Source organism: Pan troglodytes, chromosome 11 (genome assembly GCF_028858775.2).
Source record: "Pan troglodytes isolate AG18354 chromosome 11, NHGRI_mPanTro3-v2.0_pri, whole genome shotgun sequence".
NCBI lineage: Eukaryota > Metazoa > Chordata > Mammalia > Primates > Hominidae > Pan > Pan troglodytes.
In genome coordinates this window covers 43,711,729-43,729,977 of record NC_072409.2, presented here as the reverse complement: position 1 = coordinate 43,729,977, position 18,249 = coordinate 43,711,729, and the positions used below count along the sequence as shown (strand labels likewise).

The 18,249-nt window shown below is 41.8% G+C and overlaps 1 protein-coding gene across 23 annotated transcripts in view; it reads left to right on the top strand.

Moving 5' to 3' along the window:
• The window catches only part of AOPEP (aminopeptidase O (putative)), a 428,322-nt gene that overhangs the window by 49,279 nt on the left and 360,794 nt on the right, over positions 1 to 18,249 (top strand). For all 23 annotated transcript variants that reach the window (XR_010148921.1, XR_008537134.1, XR_008537133.1 and 20 more), the window contains one exon: positions 16,860 to 17,013. Coding sequence is in view for 13 of the 23 variants with exons in the window: in XM_016961205.3 (XP_016816694.1) it covers positions 16,860 to 17,013 (154 nt within the window). In the remaining 10 variants the exon portion in view is untranslated. The remainder of the gene's footprint in view (positions 1 to 16,859; positions 17,014 to 18,249) is intronic.

The following is an 18,249-nucleotide window of genomic DNA, read 5'->3' as shown; positions in this document are numbered from 1 at the left end:
TTGCAGTGAGCCGAGATCACGCCACTGCACTCCAGCCTGGGTGACAGAGTGAGCCTCCATCTCAAAAATAAATAAATAAGTAAATAAAATAAAATTTTTATATTTAAAAATAAGTAACATTTACGTGGTTCATTTATAGAAGAACAAAGGACAAAGCATTATGTGCAATAACGTGTTTTTCTTACCTCTATTTCCCAGACATCCGGTAACACTTCCCCAGGCAACCAAGGTTACCAATTTCTCTTGAATAATGTGTTTTTTCTCTTTTGTTGTACAAATTGTAGCATGCTAGACACATTTTTGTATTGTGCTTTCCCTTTTAGAATAAATTTATTTTATAGATATTTTGTAACAGCGTAAAGAGTATCCTCATTATTTATTTATTATTATTATTTATTTTTTGGAGACGGAGTCTTGCTCTGTCGCCAGGCTGGAGTGCAGTGGCGTGATCTCGGCTCACTGCAACCTCTGCTTTCCGGATTCAAGCATTTCTCCTGCCTCAGCCTCCCGAGTAGCTGGGACTACAGGCGCACACCGCCATGCCTGGCTAATGTTTTGTATTTTAGTAGAGACGGGGTTTCACTGTGTTGCCCAGGCTGGGCTCGAACTCCTGAGCTAAGGCAGTCCGCTTGCCTCGGCCTCCCAAAGTGCTAAGATTACAGACATGAGCCACTGCGCCCGACCTTTCCTCATTATGTTATGGCTATGAGTATCCTATAAATGGATGTTTTACAATTTAGTTACCCAATATCTCTGGAATTCATATCAAATAAGGAATTGGATGGGTATTTACTCCATTATCCTTCCACACCCATATTCTCCAGTTTTACTTAATAAAACTTGGGATTTGGGACTCACATTTTCTCTATAACTTTTTGTATTATGTATTTTCTAGGAATTACTATTATTGTATTTTCATTCAGTTTCAAATGATTTCATAATAAGTATTTAGACTTTCTTCATTCTTGAGCTCTTAAGTTGGCTGGGAAATAGCTTCTTTTTTTTTTTTTTTTTTTTTTTTTTTTAGAAGACTGGATGAATGGTACATTTTCTGAGCCCTCCCATTTTTAGATTGGCTTTTTGTTGTATTCACTTATGAACAATCCTTGGCTAGGTATAACATTCTTTTTTTATATATTTTTATTTGTAGCAGCCCTATTAACTGAAGTATAACATTCTTGAAGGAAAATTTTTTTTTTTTTTTTTTTTTTTTTTTTGAGACGGAGTCTCGCTCTGTCGCCCAGGCTGGAGTGCAGTGGCGCGATCTCGGCTCACTGCAAGCTCCGCCTCCCGGGTTCACGCCATTCTCCTGCCTCAGACTCCCGAGTAGCTGGGACTACAGGCGCCCGCTACCACGCCCGGCTAATTTTTTGTATTTTTAGTAGAGACGGGGTTTCACCGTGTTAGCCAGGATGGTCTCGATCTCCTGACCTCGTGATCCGCCCGCCTCGGCCTCCCAAAGTGCTGGGATTACAGGCGTGAGCCACCGCGCCCGGCCAGGAAAATTTTTTAAAATGAATGATTGACATTCATTTGAATGATTGACAGAAAACTAATGTTAAGGCCGGGCGGGGTGGCTCACGCCTGTAATCCCAGCACTTCAGGAGGCCAAGGGGCGGATCATGAGGTCAGGAGATTGAGACCATCCTGGCTAACACGGTGAAACCCAGTCTCTACTAAAAATACAAAAAATTAGCCGGGCGTGGTGGTGAGTGCCCGTAGTCCCAGCTACTCCAGAGACTGAGGCAGGAGAATGGCGTGAACCCGGGAGGCGGAGCTTGCAGTGAGCTGAGATCGTGCCACTGCACTCCAGTCTGGGCGACAGAGCGAGACTCCATCTCAAAAAAAAAAAAGAAAACTAATGTTAAAATAACATAATGTAAATCTCTACTGCTGAAATTAGGAACAAAAATGTCACTATGGAAAATCAGTAGGACGAAGTGTAAATAAAAATGAAAAGGCAAGCCACATATACCGGAATATATTTGTAATACATATATCTGGCAAAAGGCTTGTACCTAGAATTATATAATCTTTTTTTTTTTTTTTTTTTGAGACAGTGTCTCATTCTATTGTCCAGGCTGGAGTACAGTGGCGCGATCTCAGCTCACTGCAACCTCTGCTTCCCGGGCTCAAGTGATTCTCTCACCGAGTAGCTGGGATTACAGGCATGCACCACCACGCCCAGCTAATTTTTGTATTCTTAGTAGAGACAGGGTTTCACCATGTTTACCAGGCTGGTCTTGAACTCCTGACCTTCAGTGATCCACCTGCCTCGGCCTCCCAAAGTGCTGGGATTACAGGTGTGAGCCACCGTGCCTGGCCTATAAAGTATTCTTATAACCTAATAATAAAACAACAAAAAACCCCACATGAAAAAAAATGAGCAAATGACATGAACAGATGCTTTTCAAAAGAAGATATAAGAATGTGCAAAGTACATGAAAAGGTGCTCAACATTGTCATCAGGGAAATGCAAATTAAAACCATAATGAGATAGTATTTTACACCTAGTTAGAGGGCTAAAATTAAAAGGACAGAAAATACCAAGTGTTTCCAAGGATAAGCCGCAACTAGAACTCTCACACATTGCTGGTGAGAGTATGAAAGAATGCAACCACTTTGGAAATAGTTTGGCAGATACTCACAAACTTAAACATATATTTACACGATCTAGCAATTTTACTCTTGAGTATTTACCCAAGAGAAATGAAAACCTACGTCCACAAAACGATTAATACCTGATTGTTCACAGCACATTTTCCATAATGACCAAAAACAGTCTAATTGTAGATGGATAAACAAATTATGGTTTATTCACACAATGGACCACTACTGATAAAAAAAAAAAAATAGCTAGTGACACCTGCAACAATGTGGATGAATCTCACAAACATTATGCTGAGTAAAATAGAGTCACACTGAATGACCCTTTTTATATGAATTTTGAGAAGAAGTCAAACCAGTCTGTACTGATGGAAACCAGATCAGTGGTTGGCTGGAATGGGGTTAGGAAGAAATGAGTGCAAGGGTACAGCGGAATTTCTGGGGTAATGGAAATGTTCATGGGGGTAATGATTAATTATGTAAGTGTGTTTATCTGTGAAATCTCATTGAACAACACATTTAAGATGTACACATTTATGGCCAGGCGTGGTGGCTCACATCTGTAATCCCAACACTTTGAGAGGCCAAGATGGGCGGATCACTTGAGGCCAGGAGTTCAAGACCAGCCTGGGCAACATAGTGAAACCCCGTCTCTACAAAAATACGAAAAAATTAGCTGGGCGTGGTGGTACACGGCTGTAATCCCAGCTACTCAGGAGGCTGAGGCAAGAGAATTGCTTGAACCAGGGAGGCAGAGGTTGCAGTGAGCTGAGATCACACCACTGCACTTCAGCATGGGTGACAGAATGATACTGTCTAAAAAAAAAAAAAAGTAGACATTTATTGTATATGTGCGGTGGTTAATTTTAGGTGTCAACCTGACTGGATTAAAGGGGTTGGCAGATACATGCAGCTTCTTTATCTGGGCTCTAGTGTCTTGCTGGCAATTGTCCAGTCAGGTTCTGCTAGACTCACACAGGCTTTTTCTCTGTTGTCTCTGTTTGGTTCCCTGACTTGCTGAATTAAGTATATGAAACACTGCAATTTCAGATAGGCACTGATAGGTGGCCTACTCACATTTCTGCCTATAGCAGTGTGCTTGTGATAACTCCACCTCCCAAGATGCCATATGGCTCTCCCCACCCTCACCTCACCAAGCCTACATATTTTCTCATTCATGGTTTGGCCCTGCAGTAAAGCCTTGTGTTTGACAATGTTTCCCAAACTTGAGCATTATTCTTCTTTTTAGAGGGAAAGGTCTCATGATTTACCACAGTTGACTTAAATTATTTATATTAGAATGACATTTCAAAAACTATAGATCTAAGACTAGATATGAACTCTGTGTTCTTACAACTCTTACACATCCGTAAAGCCAAAATAAAATTATAAATGAAATGCAGATCAAACTAGCAAATCAATAAAATTCAAATTTATAATTTATAATTTGAATTTTATATTGATATAAATATATAAATATAAATTGAATGTAAATATTAATATTTTGCTGACATGAAATTGCCCCTTACAATATGAATATGGTGCTGACGGCTCCATGCAGTTTCTTTTGAGACTGAACACCTGTTCTACCCTGAGCCACAAAATAATCCAGTTCTCCACCACTTGTCTTTCATCTCCCTGTAAACTTTTGTTTACACAGCATGCTGTGATATCGTTTGGCCTTTACTCAGCCAAAAGCATCATCCTTATGTTCTTTTCTCATTATCTCATGATAATTATCGCAGTCCTACACGTCCCCATGCAATCATACACACTAATACATATGGGAACTCTGAAATCATTTGGCAGTACTCACATCTGGATGATTTTAGGGGTCAGAAAACTATGGCCTGCTGGCTAAATCTAGTCCACTGCCTGTTTTTGTAAATAAAGTTTTATTGGATCATGGCCGTTGTCTTTGACTGCCTTCATGTTACAACAGCAGAGTTGAGTATTGGCAACAAGGTCCTGCAAAGCCTAAAATATTTGTTACCTGGTCTTTTACAGAAAAAAGTTTTCTGACCTCTGTCATATTCATCTGTCTGTCTGTTGTTGTGTATCTATTTGAAGATTATTATCAAAAAATTGAGAATTAACTTTAAATATGAAAAACTTTTATAACCCCAGGAATATATCTGTGGACCTTTTTTTTCCCCCAAATTCCAGTTGAGGACAGAGTAATAAAATAGATGCTTATTGAGATTTACTTATGTTCACACCACTTACACCTTATATGATATCACAGAACAATCTTTGCCAGTTCAAGCTGAGGGAGAATTAAGCTAGACAAGATAAAAGAACTCTATGCTTAATACTGCAATTCCTCCCACAGACAGGGTTTATCAGAGGACAATCAGGAAACAGTACTAATAAAGCTGTTTGCCAGAACCAAAATGGCTGTTCTGAGGATGGAATAATGTCTACAAATGTATCTGCACTCCTTAGAGAAAGGGGATATGGATACAAGATGATGCTATTTCCTTTCTAAGTCATGTTTTCTCAATTGGCAGATTGGTCTCATAGGACCTCTACTCTGTTGTGCAGAATGCCCTTTAAAACGATGAGCTATCTTTGAAAACATGACTGGCAAAGCGCGACCCAGCAAGTCACAGTTTCCATCACAGTGACACATAGGCCTGATTAGCACATTTCCCGGGCACCAGCTGATTTTTCCACAGAAGCAAGGCACCTGGGAGCAGATAACAGCAACAGAAATGACAGCAGCCCTTGGGCAGGGAACAGAAATCAGAAGACAGACCTCTGGGTCCTTGCTTCATAAGGGAAATCATTTCTCCTAACTGTTTTTAAAATGAAGGGTAATGGTTTGGATGTAGGGTGATGACCATTGTAAGAATTCTATTAGCTGAGCAGTTGTTATTCTTTTTTTTTTTTAAAGAAGGCTAAGACAAGGCCATAGATTTAGATTAACTTGCTTGGCTCTTTTATTATTCTCCTTTATTATTAAACTTCCTCAGCATAATGTGATTTGGGCAGACAGAGATGTTATCCTGTGGCTTATTGTTGGCCTATATTCTCTACCAAAATATAGCTAAACTATTGAGTGCAGAGACCCAATGCCTAATACAGTGCCTTGTATAGAATAAGTGCCCAATATGCATTTGTGGAATAAATGTGTTCTTTATAATCAGGCAGAAGTAGTATGTTCATGGAAGAAACATTTAAAACTACTAGTGATAGTAACAAAATCGACTTCAGGGTCATTTCTTTTGCTTTTGTTGCTTAATTACAGTTTATGCCTTTTTTCCAGCCTCAATAAATTTTAAAAAGAATTGGTTTAGTACATTATTATTTTCTTCTAGTAATTTTTTGTTCAGTTTTATTTTTTTTAATTAATTTTTTTTTTGAGACAGAGTCTCATTCTGTCGCCCAGGCTGGAGTGCAGTGGCACGATCTCCGCTCACTGCAACTCCGCCTCCCGGGTTCACGCCATTCTCCTGCCTCAGCCTCCCGAGTAGCTGGGACTATAGGCACCCGCCACCACGCCTGGCTAATTTTTTGTATTTTTAGCAGAGACGGGGTTTCACCGTGTTAGCCAGGATGGTCTCTATTTCGTGATCTTGTGATCCGCCCGCCTTGGCCTCCCAAAGTGCTGGGATTATAGGCGTGAAAGTTTTATTTTTATAGAGTCTTATTTAGTATATCCCTGCTTCCTAGAAAAATAAAATACTCTGAGGGCTGGGTGCCGTGGCTCACACCTGTAATCCCAGCACTTTGGGATGCCGAGGCGGGCGGATCACAAAGTCAGGAGATCGAGACCATCCTGGCTAACACAGTGAAATGCCGTCTCTACTAAAAATACAAAAAAAATTAGCCGGGCGTGGTGGCAGGCGCGTGTAATCCCAGCTACTTGGGCTGAGGCAGGAGAATTGCTTGAACCCGGGAGGCGGAGTTTGCAGTGAGCCAAGATCGTGCCACTGCACTCCAGCCTGGGTGACAGAGTGAGACTCCGTCTCAAAAAAAAACCAAACAAAAAAAGAAAAAGAAAATACTCTGCTTCTGTTTTTTGTGGGAAGCCTCAAGTAAATGAAGAAGACTGCCTAATGGAAGCTCCTTCCAGATGAAGGAGAAAAAGCATATGAACGAGTGAAAGGTGTTAAAAACTACATGTGCCCTTGCATAGGATCTGATTTCATTTTTTTGTGCAAAAGTAAGACTGTAGACATTACTTCATTCTGGGCAAAATGCTACTCTCTGGCCTGCTCAATAGACTAGCTCTCTGACATTCTCTTTCTTTTGACTTTGTGTGGGAAATTCCAGGAAAAAGCCAAGATCTGAGAGTCCAGACCCTCCTGTATGCAACTGAAAGCCAACTTTTCAAATGAGCAGTACTATTTAGACTGCTCCCATAGTATGCAACCAGGAATTACGTATGAGGAAATGGTAAATTAAGAGGCATTTAGGAATGGTTATGATTAAGTATTTTCCTCACAAAGAAAGAATGCAAAGTAGAGAAAGCTCCTTGTTTCTAGAACTAGGGAAACTTTATTCCATGCCAGTACACATACATTCCTATGTTTTTAAGGGTAAACGTATTCATCTTTTCCCATTAGAAAGATGCCGGTGAGCCAGTAATTTCTAAATCTGTGTCAGTTAATTCTTTTGTTTTGTGATTTGTTGTTGACTAGTTCTTGCTTACCCTCCTGGCACTGCGCTTACTGTACACGACATATGTGAAAGTCATCATGGTTTCTTTCAGACATTGATGATTCTGGCAGGCATGTATATACCAGTTCTCATTGCTGTGGATTTTTGTCTTGGACTTGACATGAATGTTCCATGTGAGTAAAGCACTCAAGTTTACCTGTGACCACCTGGAGCAGTATGATTTTGTGTCAAATTAGCTGATCCAGCTTAAGGGGAACTGGGTCACCTGCATTGAAGGTCAGAGTGGCCGGTGAGACTTGAATAACAAGCCTGGTGGGGCATATTCCTTTAGGTATCCCGTTAGCCAACAAGGAAAACCTATAGAGGCGCTTGTGTTCAGCAGATGGCGCTCTTTTACCTAGTTTACAAGAATGATCTTGAAGGTCATTTCTCTTGCCTCTCCTGTGCCTGAGGCGGTACCATGTTGCAGGCAAGGAAAACCGAAGCCTTGCTGGGTAGCATCAGTGCTTGCAAAGTGGTGGCCTGACCTGGCACATCGCCCTGGTTAGGCAATGCTGGTGCCCAGGGCGTCTTACTGTCTCGTTTGTTCTGGTGCCAGTTACAACCCTTGAGCAACTGCGGAGAAGAACTAACAAGAGACAGTCACGCTATGGGTATTCACCAGGGTGGCACTCACTTAGAAAACCGGAAGGTGTAGACGCGGCATCTGCAAAGTCCTGACAGAAAGCTAGAGTTTGCTGAAAGACCCAAGCAGTGGAGAAGGAGGCCAGGAGGGGAAGAGCAGCCAAAATGGGGAGCTCTCTCTCCTTTTCGTGAATGTATTATATTTATTGTACAGATGTATGTATATTATATATTTAAAATATATGATATATACATTCTCTATAGTATGTCTGTATACACTTATAAGTGTACATGTTTCTGAATATACATATTCCTGTAAACATTGTTAGGCATCTTTAATTTGTGATACAAAGATGTTCCAAAGTAATCATAACATATATAATAGTTTGGATAGGAATTGCTGAAATAAGGAATTGTGGTTAGAGAAAGAAACAATTTTGAGGTAGCAAAGTAGCAGGGGCTACTGAAGGATTGAGGAAAGAAAGATTATATGTTAAATAAAAGCACGTATCAATTTGATATTTCCGAATGCTTCATGCTGTTTGTCTAACCTATAGTGGAGAGGTTGAAAAAGTAAAATGGATGGTTTTCATAGGAAGAATTTAAGTGCCTGTTTTAATTTGCAGTGAAAACAATAACTCTTTAATATGAGAAGTTCCATGAGATGCTTAACTTGGCAGAGCTATGATCTAACTTAGCCTCTGCACAAGCAGAGTGGTTATGTGTGTGTGGTTATAGCTGTGCTTTTAATTATATTAAGTGAGTTTATCCAAGACTCACCTACGAATAGGACACTGACTTTTCATAAATTTCTTATTTAATTTACTATTGGTAGGCATGACTGATGTGTAAAAATGACTACTATATCTTGATTTTTCTTCTCTTAAAATTTTTTATGAAAAATAATTATCTCAGCTAAGTTTCTCACAGGTTTAGTATAAAAAGTTCTCTCTCCTCTCATGAACTGACTACTCCTTCATGTTCTTCCTTTTTCCCTCTTCACTGAGAATTATTCTTCCTCCTGTGGAAAATAGAATCTTCAAAACTATTCACAGGACAGTTTTTAGAAGTCATTGAAAAAATAATTAAGATAACTGTTTTAACACTCTTTATTATGATACTTATTTTCAAAATTAAATTTTATTTATTTTTATTTTTATTTTGGAGATGGAGTTTCACTCTGTCGCCCAGGCTGGAGTACAGTGGTGCAATCTTGGCCCACTGCAACCTCTGCCTCTTGGGTTCAAGTGATTCTCCTGCTTCAGCCTCCTGAGTAGCTAGGATTACAGGTGCCCACCACCATGCCTGGCTAATTTTTGCATTTTTAGTAGAGACAGGGTTTCACCCATGTTGGCCAGGCTGGTCTTGAACTCTGGACCTCAGGTGATCCTCTCGCCTTGGCCTCCCAAAGTGCTGGGATTACCGACGTGAGTCACTGTGCCTGGCCCAAAACTATATTTTATTTTATTTTATTTTTTTTGAGACGGAGTTTAGCTCTTGTTGCCCAGGCTGAAGTGCAATGGCACGATCTCAGCACACTGCAACCTCCGCCTCCCGGGGTTCAAGTGATTCTCCAGCCTCAGCCTCCTGAGTAGCTGGGATTACAGGCGTGTGCCACTATGCCCGGCTAATTTTGTAGTTTTAGTAGAGATGGGGTTTCCGCTATGTTGGCCAGGCTGGTCTCAAACTCCCGATCTCAGGTGATCCACCCGCCTCGGCCTCCCAAAGTGCTGGGATTATAGGCGTGAGCCACTGCGCCCGGCCCAAAAACTAAATTTTAAACTGCCTCTTGTGATTTGAAAATTGATCCATTTCAAGTTCTATTATAGCTGCAAAAAGCACAGTCATCTAAGGAAAATTTCAGTCCTGTTGTGGAGATGAAAATGTCTATTTGGGTCTTGTGACAGCTGTTATTGTCAATACGTCATATGATACATGTATCTTACTAGTGAGACAACTGAAGTATGAGAGTTTTTCCCCCTAAATACAGTCCAATAGGAGAAAGTGATGTAGGGGCGTTAGAGAACTCTGGTCTCTTTCTGAGGAGGTCAGAAGTCCATCTTTACAGAATCTGCCCAGAAAGAAGGGCAAGCTGGGTGGCGGCTTGTGCCTGAAGTTAAGGAGTGCTGTTTCCTCTGCATCCCTTCCTACCAACCCTCTCTGTTAGTCTTGCTAATGAATCCCGGCCTGGCTGTGAAATCATCCAGTGGCGTGAGGGGTTTCTGGCCTCTGCAGAGGAAAAACTCTGGGTTAATTCAAGTACAGTGTGTTCTCTTTGTTTTGCAGCTGGTGTAGCAAAGGGAGTCTAGTGCAAGTGGATTGAATCAAAAGGAAAATGAAGGCATTCACTGTCTGTTTCATCAAGGATGGCTCATTTAAAGTAAACACCATTTAAATAGTCTCCAAATGGCCCATTCTATATGAAGTCATACAGGATGCCCCCTTTAGGCTGTCATTCTCCTTTAAATGGATCGCTTTGTGTGGACTGTGTTTTAATGCCATTCAACCTTGAACTCCATATGTGGGCCTCATCAGGTCGCGGTTTTCAGTACACATGTGGCAGCCATACCTTCAGCATTCTTTGCCTTTGCCTTCAGAAAATTAGCCTGAGTGAGCATCAAGGGTAGACAGCTGTAAAGATGAGAGCTTGCAGATGAAGACTACAACAACAACAGATCATGACAGCACCTAACGTTTCTTGAACACTTACTTTGTGCCAATTATTATGCCTAGTGATCACTCTATAGATTATCTAATTTAATCCTAACTTAATCCTCACAGCAAGATACTATGATCATTCTCTTGTTATGCATGAGGAAACTGATGCATTAGAGAAATTAAGTGATGTGCCCAAACTGGTAAATGTGGAGCAGGGAATTGAACCCTAGCTGTCAGATTCCAGAGGTGGAACTCAATGAATGGACATATCCAAAAGCAATAAACTCTCATTAATTCTCTTGCAAGGTAGGCTTATTCCAAACAATAGACAATCCTGAAATTATTTATCTTTGTTTTGGGAATGCATGCTCTGCTTTCTGGGGCAGTATTTCCACCTTATTCTTTGCAATTTTTGTAGGCTGATTGGAAGATAAGGTTAGGTGTTGTTCCCTGTGGCAGTGGGCAGTCTTCATGTAAGATTGGGCTCATTGGAATAATCCATGAACAGACAACTCAAAAGAGACTTTTCTATCAAATGAGGATACTAGAAACGTCCTCATAGCAGGGAACTAATGAAAATCTTCTCCAGAGCACTAGCAGCGCTCCATGATCTCAGCGCTGGCTCTAGCATTCAACCAGGATCCAGGCAAGAAGCCCAGGGCCAGACTCTAGTGAGAAGCTTCTGAGAAGAGTTTGACAAGGAATTGGGTTTCTGGCTGGTTCTTATTTGGCCCAGCCAATTGATCTGCCCCGATATGACTGTCACTTGGTAGCCAAGAAACCTTTTTGCTTTTAAAAGCTTGAAGTCTGAAACAGTTGATTCCAAATGAGCTCTACTAAGTAGAGGAACTTTAGGAATCTAAGAAAATAAAAAAAACTTGTGCGCTGTATAGGAGGAAATCATCTTGAGCGCTTAAAGTATGAATTTGTGTGATATTTAAAAACCAATTATTTTATTTCCATTATTGAACTTCAGAGAAGACTGTGAGGAAACAATGACAGTTTTAACATTTTTATTGGACTCACCTCAGGTTCTGTTACCACTATTGCTATCTCACTCTCAAACTCTGGGTCATTTACGGTTTCTGACTTTTTAATTGCTAATCTCCATTTCTCTCCCCTGCCACGTCCTGCTGTGACTTCCGGTGTCTTCCCCATGTCACCTCGAGGGTGCAGACATGCTGATGAAAGTGCTGGGTTGTGATGGGATTGGGCGCTCTATGTGGATTTCTATTGACCTTGTGCAGGGATCTAACAAATACCTCTACTCCATTAGCAGTGTTTTCTCTTGGAAGTAAGTTTCAGTTTCTCCTGTTTCCACAAGTATCATCTTGCCCATGGACTAGGTGGATGGTACAAGAACCAGACAGGCAGCAAGAAAATCAGGTCAAAAATTCAACGCAAATGTAGGGAGAAAGCCTGTTGTGCGTAGTGCTTCATTCTTAAAAGGATTTCTTAATAGGCTAGTGCCTGCTCCTTATCTCTAAATTGCTTCTTTCTTCTGAGTTATATTTCATCATTTTAATAGTACCTCGGTACCAGACGTGTTATTCTTTTTCTGTTAAGATTACCTTTTAATTAATTGATTAGTTCAATTATTTTACATTAAATATGCAATATTTAAAGAGTCAAGTAATTCTGATGGGTTTATTATACCCGTTTTCCCAAGCAGCAGTCCTTTGTAATCTCTCTTCCTCCATTTTTCCTGCTTTTTAGAAGTAACCACTTTTACCTCTTTCGGCTGATTACTTGATATTTACCTGCATGTCCTTCAGTAAGATGCTTTATTGTTCAGGGTTGTTCTTCCCACTATGGCAGGTAAGTAATTTAGCTGTCCTCCTCCCTCCCCAAACTCCATCATACACAAGACCCCTTCCTAAAATCCTGTCTTCTCAATGTAATTAATATCATAATGTTGATTAGATCAGTATTCTTCATTTATATTATTATTATTTTTGACATAGGGTCTTCCTCTGTCGCCCAGGCTGGAGTGTAGTGGTGTGATCACAGCTCTACTGCAGCCTGACCTCCTGGGCCCAAGTGATCCTCCTACCTCAGCCTCCCAAGTACGTGGGATCACAGGCAGGCACCACCAATGCACCTGGCTAATAAAAAAAAATTTTTTTTTGTAGAGATGGGATCCCCCTGTGTTGCCCAGGCTGGTCTTGAACTATTGGTCTCATGTGATCCTTTTACCTAGGCCTCCCAAAGTGCTAGGATCACACAGGTGAGCCACCACATCCGGCCTTCATTTATATCATTATATTTTTGTGTGTTATTAAGAGCTAAGCCTTGTAGCAAAACTGTGACTTATTATTTCTGTACATGTTAATTTTTTTCTTGGTTGGAATTAATAATTGTCTTATGCTTTGTTTTTTTTTTTCCCATTTGCTTGTCCTTTTGGATCTTGATTTTCTAATAGAGGCTTTCTAGGGATGGCTGGAAGCTTGCATGCAAGCATTCAGGAGCAGGGGACTGAAATATGAATTGGAAGCTGTGAATACATTTGGAGGGCTTGTCAACCATCAGCTTCACCATAGACTGATTTCTTAAGCTAATCCCCTTCTTTCAGTCTCTTGCCTAGACAGTGAAAGCCTGGCTGTCAGCCTTCTGGAACCAAATAAGGGAGGATGGCTGGTGGCCTCAGCACCCTATGTGCATGTATTCATCTAATTCCATTCACTTGCCTTCAACTGTGCCATTTCTCCTCCAACACCACAGCTGCCAGTTCAGAGGCCCTCCCTTTAGTCTTTCTAGAAAATAAACTTCCAGTTATTTGTTGGGATATGTGTGGGATGGGCAAATAGCCCAGGTGTGCAGGGCTGGGGAGACCATCTGTGGATCTGACCACTTCTTAGATGTGCAGCTGGGCCTGCTTAGTTTAGCATTTCCTCTACCCTAGAGCCTTTTGGAGCTTCTAAGGGGTAAAATGAGGTGGGTCTTATCTTTCCCTACTGCCATCTTAGGATTCAGGTCTGGATTCAGGTCTGCTGTGTCATTTGCCACTCTGCCATCTGCATTCCAGCTTCCAGTATTCTGCAGCAATTGTCTCCTGCTTTATTCTCTCTCTCCTTGTTGGTTCATGTCTTTAGAAAAGAAGTTCTTTTACTGTTCCTGAATAGAGTTTGGGGAGGAAGCAAAGGTGGCCTCGGCCTCATACAGTTAAACCTCTCTTTTTACCTGAAAGCCTCACCATTGCTGCTTATTTACTGAACTGCCAAGAGTCTGAATTTTTAAAAAGGAAATTCTAATGGTTCTTGGTAAACTCTAAAATGTTCTTCAGAGAAGGAATGACAGACCACAGCCCTTTGATTAAGAAAATGTGGTTTTTTTAGGATTTTTTTTTAAACCAGAGCCTTTCAAAAGATTTAGTTCCTTACCCATAACTTCTTGCTTCTTCTTCCATCTGCACGCTCCTTTCTGCCTGCTTCAGCTCTCATTATGTTTCCAGTAGAAAATGAAAGTTTTTATGGAGCAGTCATGGGAGACATTGGGTTCCAGGTAATGTAGGTAGTTATGGAAAGACAGAAAAATGGGAGAGGTGGAGTCCCTATAGCCCATCATGTCATATCCATGTCATTCTTTCATCAAGACATCTGTGACTGTCCCTACCTCCTTCTTACTGGCTTGGAATCAGAGCAGTGATTCTCTTTGAGGCTGTGGTTTTGCTTCATGCCCAGTAGAAGCTATCACTGGATTGGCTTCAGTGTCTCTGGATTTGATTGTCCCTTTAAGGAGGAGTATGGCTTCAACTTGTTCTTTTTGTTGGAGACCGAGTCTCACCCAGGCTGGAGTGCAATTGTGCGATCTCGGCTCACTGCAACCTCTGCCTCCCAGGTTCAAGCTATTCTCCTGCCTCAGCCTCCTGAGTAGCTGGGATTACAGGCACGTGCCATCACACCTGGCTAATTTTTGTGTTTTTAGTAGAGATGGGGTTTCACCATATTGCCCAGGCTGGTCTCGAACTCCTGACCTCAAGTGATCCACCTGCCTCTGCCTCCCAAAGTGCTGGAATTACAGCCACCACTCCCGGCCTACCTTCAACTTCTTAGCTACAAAGAGAGGGATCTCAAGAGTGGCCATTCTGGTTCCAGAAGCAGGGTGGAGCTTCCAGGCAAGTTGGAGAGAATGGCTGGCTCTGGTGGGTTTCCAGCAGTTCTGAGCACATCTTTTGTGTCTCTCTTTCAAGTAACTCTCTTCATGGCTTCCAGACTTGAATCTCACCGAAATATTATTTATTTTTTACTAAGTCCTACCTTCCTGAGTTCAGAATTTGTTTTGAGATAGACAAAGGAACCATGCACGTGGAGATCAAAATCTAATCTCTATTATTGGTTTTTACTGGTAAAGCACTTTAAAAAATGTCATGTTAGGTCTGCCGGCCAGTAGGGGCATGTTAATATTTCAGCTGTGAATTTGACATCCAATCACAGACCAAATTGGACAACCACAGGCCAATTTGGTCAGTGATTGGATGTCAAATGTGTTTAACCCTCTAAAACTTAAAGCAAGAAAAAGAATAATAGCTCCTGTAAAGGAGTTTGTGAAGGGACTGAAAGAGAGATTTACGCTAACAGAAGTTCCTCCCTATGGGAACATGAGGAGTGGAGAAATGTGTTCCATAATATAAGGTGATATCCCATAGCAAAGACATTGAATCAACTTAAATGCCCATCGATGTTAGACTGAATAAAGAAAATGTAGCACATATATACCGCAGAATACTATGCAGTCATAAAAAAGAATGAGATAATGTCCTTTGCAGCAACATGGATGGGGCTGGAGGTCATTATCCTAAGTGAACTAACACAGCATCAGAAAACCAAATACTGCATGTTCTTACTTATAAGTGGGAGGTGAACACTGAGTACACGTGGATACAAAGAAGGGAACAACAGACACCAGGGCCTGCTTGAAGGTGGAGGGTGGGAGGAGGGTGAGGACAGAAAAACTACCTATCAGGCTGGGCACAGTAGCTCAAGCCTGTAATTCCAGCACTTCAGGAGGCCAAGGTGGGAGGACTGCTTGAGCCCAGGAGTTCAAGACTAGCCTGAGCAACATAGTGAGAACCTGTCTCTCAAAAAAAAAAAAAAAAAAAAGTAAGCTGTGTGTGGTGGCACATACCTGTAGTCCCAGCTACTTTGGAAGGTGAGGTGGGAGAATCACTTGAGACACTGGATATTGGGTATACAAGAGGTTGAGGCTGCAGTGAACTGTGATCACGCCACTGCATTCCAACCTGGGCAACAGAGTGCGACCCTGTCTCAAAAAAGAGAAACTACCTATCGGGTACTATGCTTATTACCTGGGTAACAAAATAATCTATACACTAAACCTACCCCTACCCTGCCTCATGATGCAGTTTATCCAAGTTTGTTATACAAACTTGCACCTGAACCTAAAATAAAAGTTAAAAAAAAGATGATATAAATTCTGCTTAAGACACACGATTAATGTATAGCAGATGCTCGGAAAATATACCATTGTTAAATCAGGTTGTATGACACATTCAGATTTCAGAAACATGAAAATTATTTTTACATCTCAGAAATGAGGGGAGTATAGTGTTACAAATTATCAGCCATTCATTCCTTTGATAAAAAGCCTCTAAGGTTTGGACCAAGTGGAGAGTACACCCTCAACTGGAATGGGGAGCCCCAGCTCTAATCCCGGTCCTGTTACAAACTAGTTAGGAGTCCTTGGCTCCGTTAAACCTCTACATGTGCTTTTCATCTGCTCAGCAAAGAGTGGAAGACCAGCTAAACAGATAACAGGGACTAAGGGTAAGACCTGAACTCCCACAGCTAATTAATTTCAGAGTTGGGATGAAAACCCAAGTGTCTCCCTTCCCTAGTCTCATGTGTTTTCTACTATATTCATTTTATATTGACTTGAATTGAATTTGAACAAGATAGTTACAGCACAAAGCAGTCACTGCTTTGCTCACTCTTTCACTCATTCAACAGGTATCAATTGAGCATTTTTTTAATGCTAAATACTGTGTTGGATGAATGAGACGTATTCTGTCTCTGTAGGAGCATACAGCCTGTGGTCTTCTGTGTTTACAGCTGTGAGGGACCCCCTGCACTACCACCCTCACGTGAAGGGCTTCCAACTGATCCGTGGAAGAGACCCAGACCTTCCTGGTTGCCTTGAAGCCATCATCCCTCCTGTGCTTTCCCTGAGCCCTGAAATGTGCCCCTTCTGCTGATGTGACCGACCTCCAAGAGTTGGCTCTTACCAGCTTATCACAAAAGCTCTTCAAGTGCCTCGAGAGGAAATTACACAGCAGAGCCCAGGATCATATATTGGCCTCATTATGGTTTTTCTCTTCCTGTTTACAGGGTGCTCAAGCTGGTATTACTATGTAACTATGCCAATGCCAGCCTCCACCTTCACAATTGCAGTGGGATGCTGGACAGAAATGAAGATGGAGACATGGTCATCAAATGATTTGGCAACAGAAAGACCCTTCTCACCTTCTGAGGCCAACTTCAGGTTTGTGTTTGGGGACTTGCTGGGAAGGAAAAAAAAAAACACTTGAGGGAGCGGTATGATGCATTTCTTCCAAGCACTGGGAATGTGAGTCATTCCTGCTGAGAAACTAAACCAAAATAGGATTAATCAAAGCAGGAAAAGCCCTATTAGAAAGGAAAGAGAGGGCTAGGCGCAGTGGCTCACGCCTGTAATCCCAACACTTTGGGAGGCCGAGGCGGGTGGATCACGAGGTCAAGAGACTGAGACCATCCTGACCAACATGGTGAAACCCCCGTCTCTACTAAAAATACAAAAAAATTAGCCGGGCGTCCCAGTGACTCGGGAGGCTGAGGCAGGAGAATGGCTTGAACCCGGGAGGCAGAGGTTGCGGTGAGCTGAGATTGCGCCACTGCACTCCACCCTGGTGACAGAGTGAGACTCTGTCTCAAAACAAAAAACAAAAAACAAAACAAAACAAAACAAGAAAGGAAAGAGAGGCTGGGCGTGGTGGCTCAGGCCTGTAATCCCAGCACTTTGGGAGGCTGAGGCGGGTCGATCACGAGGTCAGGAGTTCGAGGCCAGCCTGGCCAACATGGTGAAACCCCATCTCTACTAAAAATACAGAAATTAGCCGGGCATGGTGGCGGATGCCTGTAATCCCAGCTACTCGGGAGGCTGAGGCAGGAGAATTGCTTGAACCTGGGAGGTAGAGGTTGCAGTGAGCCAAGATTGCGCCACCGCACTCCAGCCTGGCGACAGAGCAAGACTCTGTCTTGGAAAAAAAAAAAAGAAAGAAAGGAAAGCGAGTTGAGAAGAAGAGATGTGAGCCTATTATTTATGCAGAAAGAGAGAAGAAGGTAAGTATATATGAAACCATGTGAAGTCTGCTGAAATATTTATATGTGTTTGGCTAAATTCAAGGAATCCTCAGATTCAATGCCTCCTCTCCTCCCATACCTTTTAAGTTTGGTTTTCAGTGCTTATGTGGTCAAAAACATAGCTTCTGATGGATTACTTTCTATGCTACTCTGCTGTTTTGGTTGTACCAACTGCTGTTAGCGGTGCACTGTAGGGACAGCATCTCCCTCAGTGGGGCTAGTCGCCGCTTTAGGAGCACAGGACACGAGGAAACTGATGCAAAGCCCTTGGGTTAAGGGAATCCTGCTTGGTCAGGGCTTTGTTAACATCAGTAGTGATTTCTTTTTTTTTTGAAGTATGAACCAGATAAAATCATTTTGAGGCTTTAAAAAATTACTG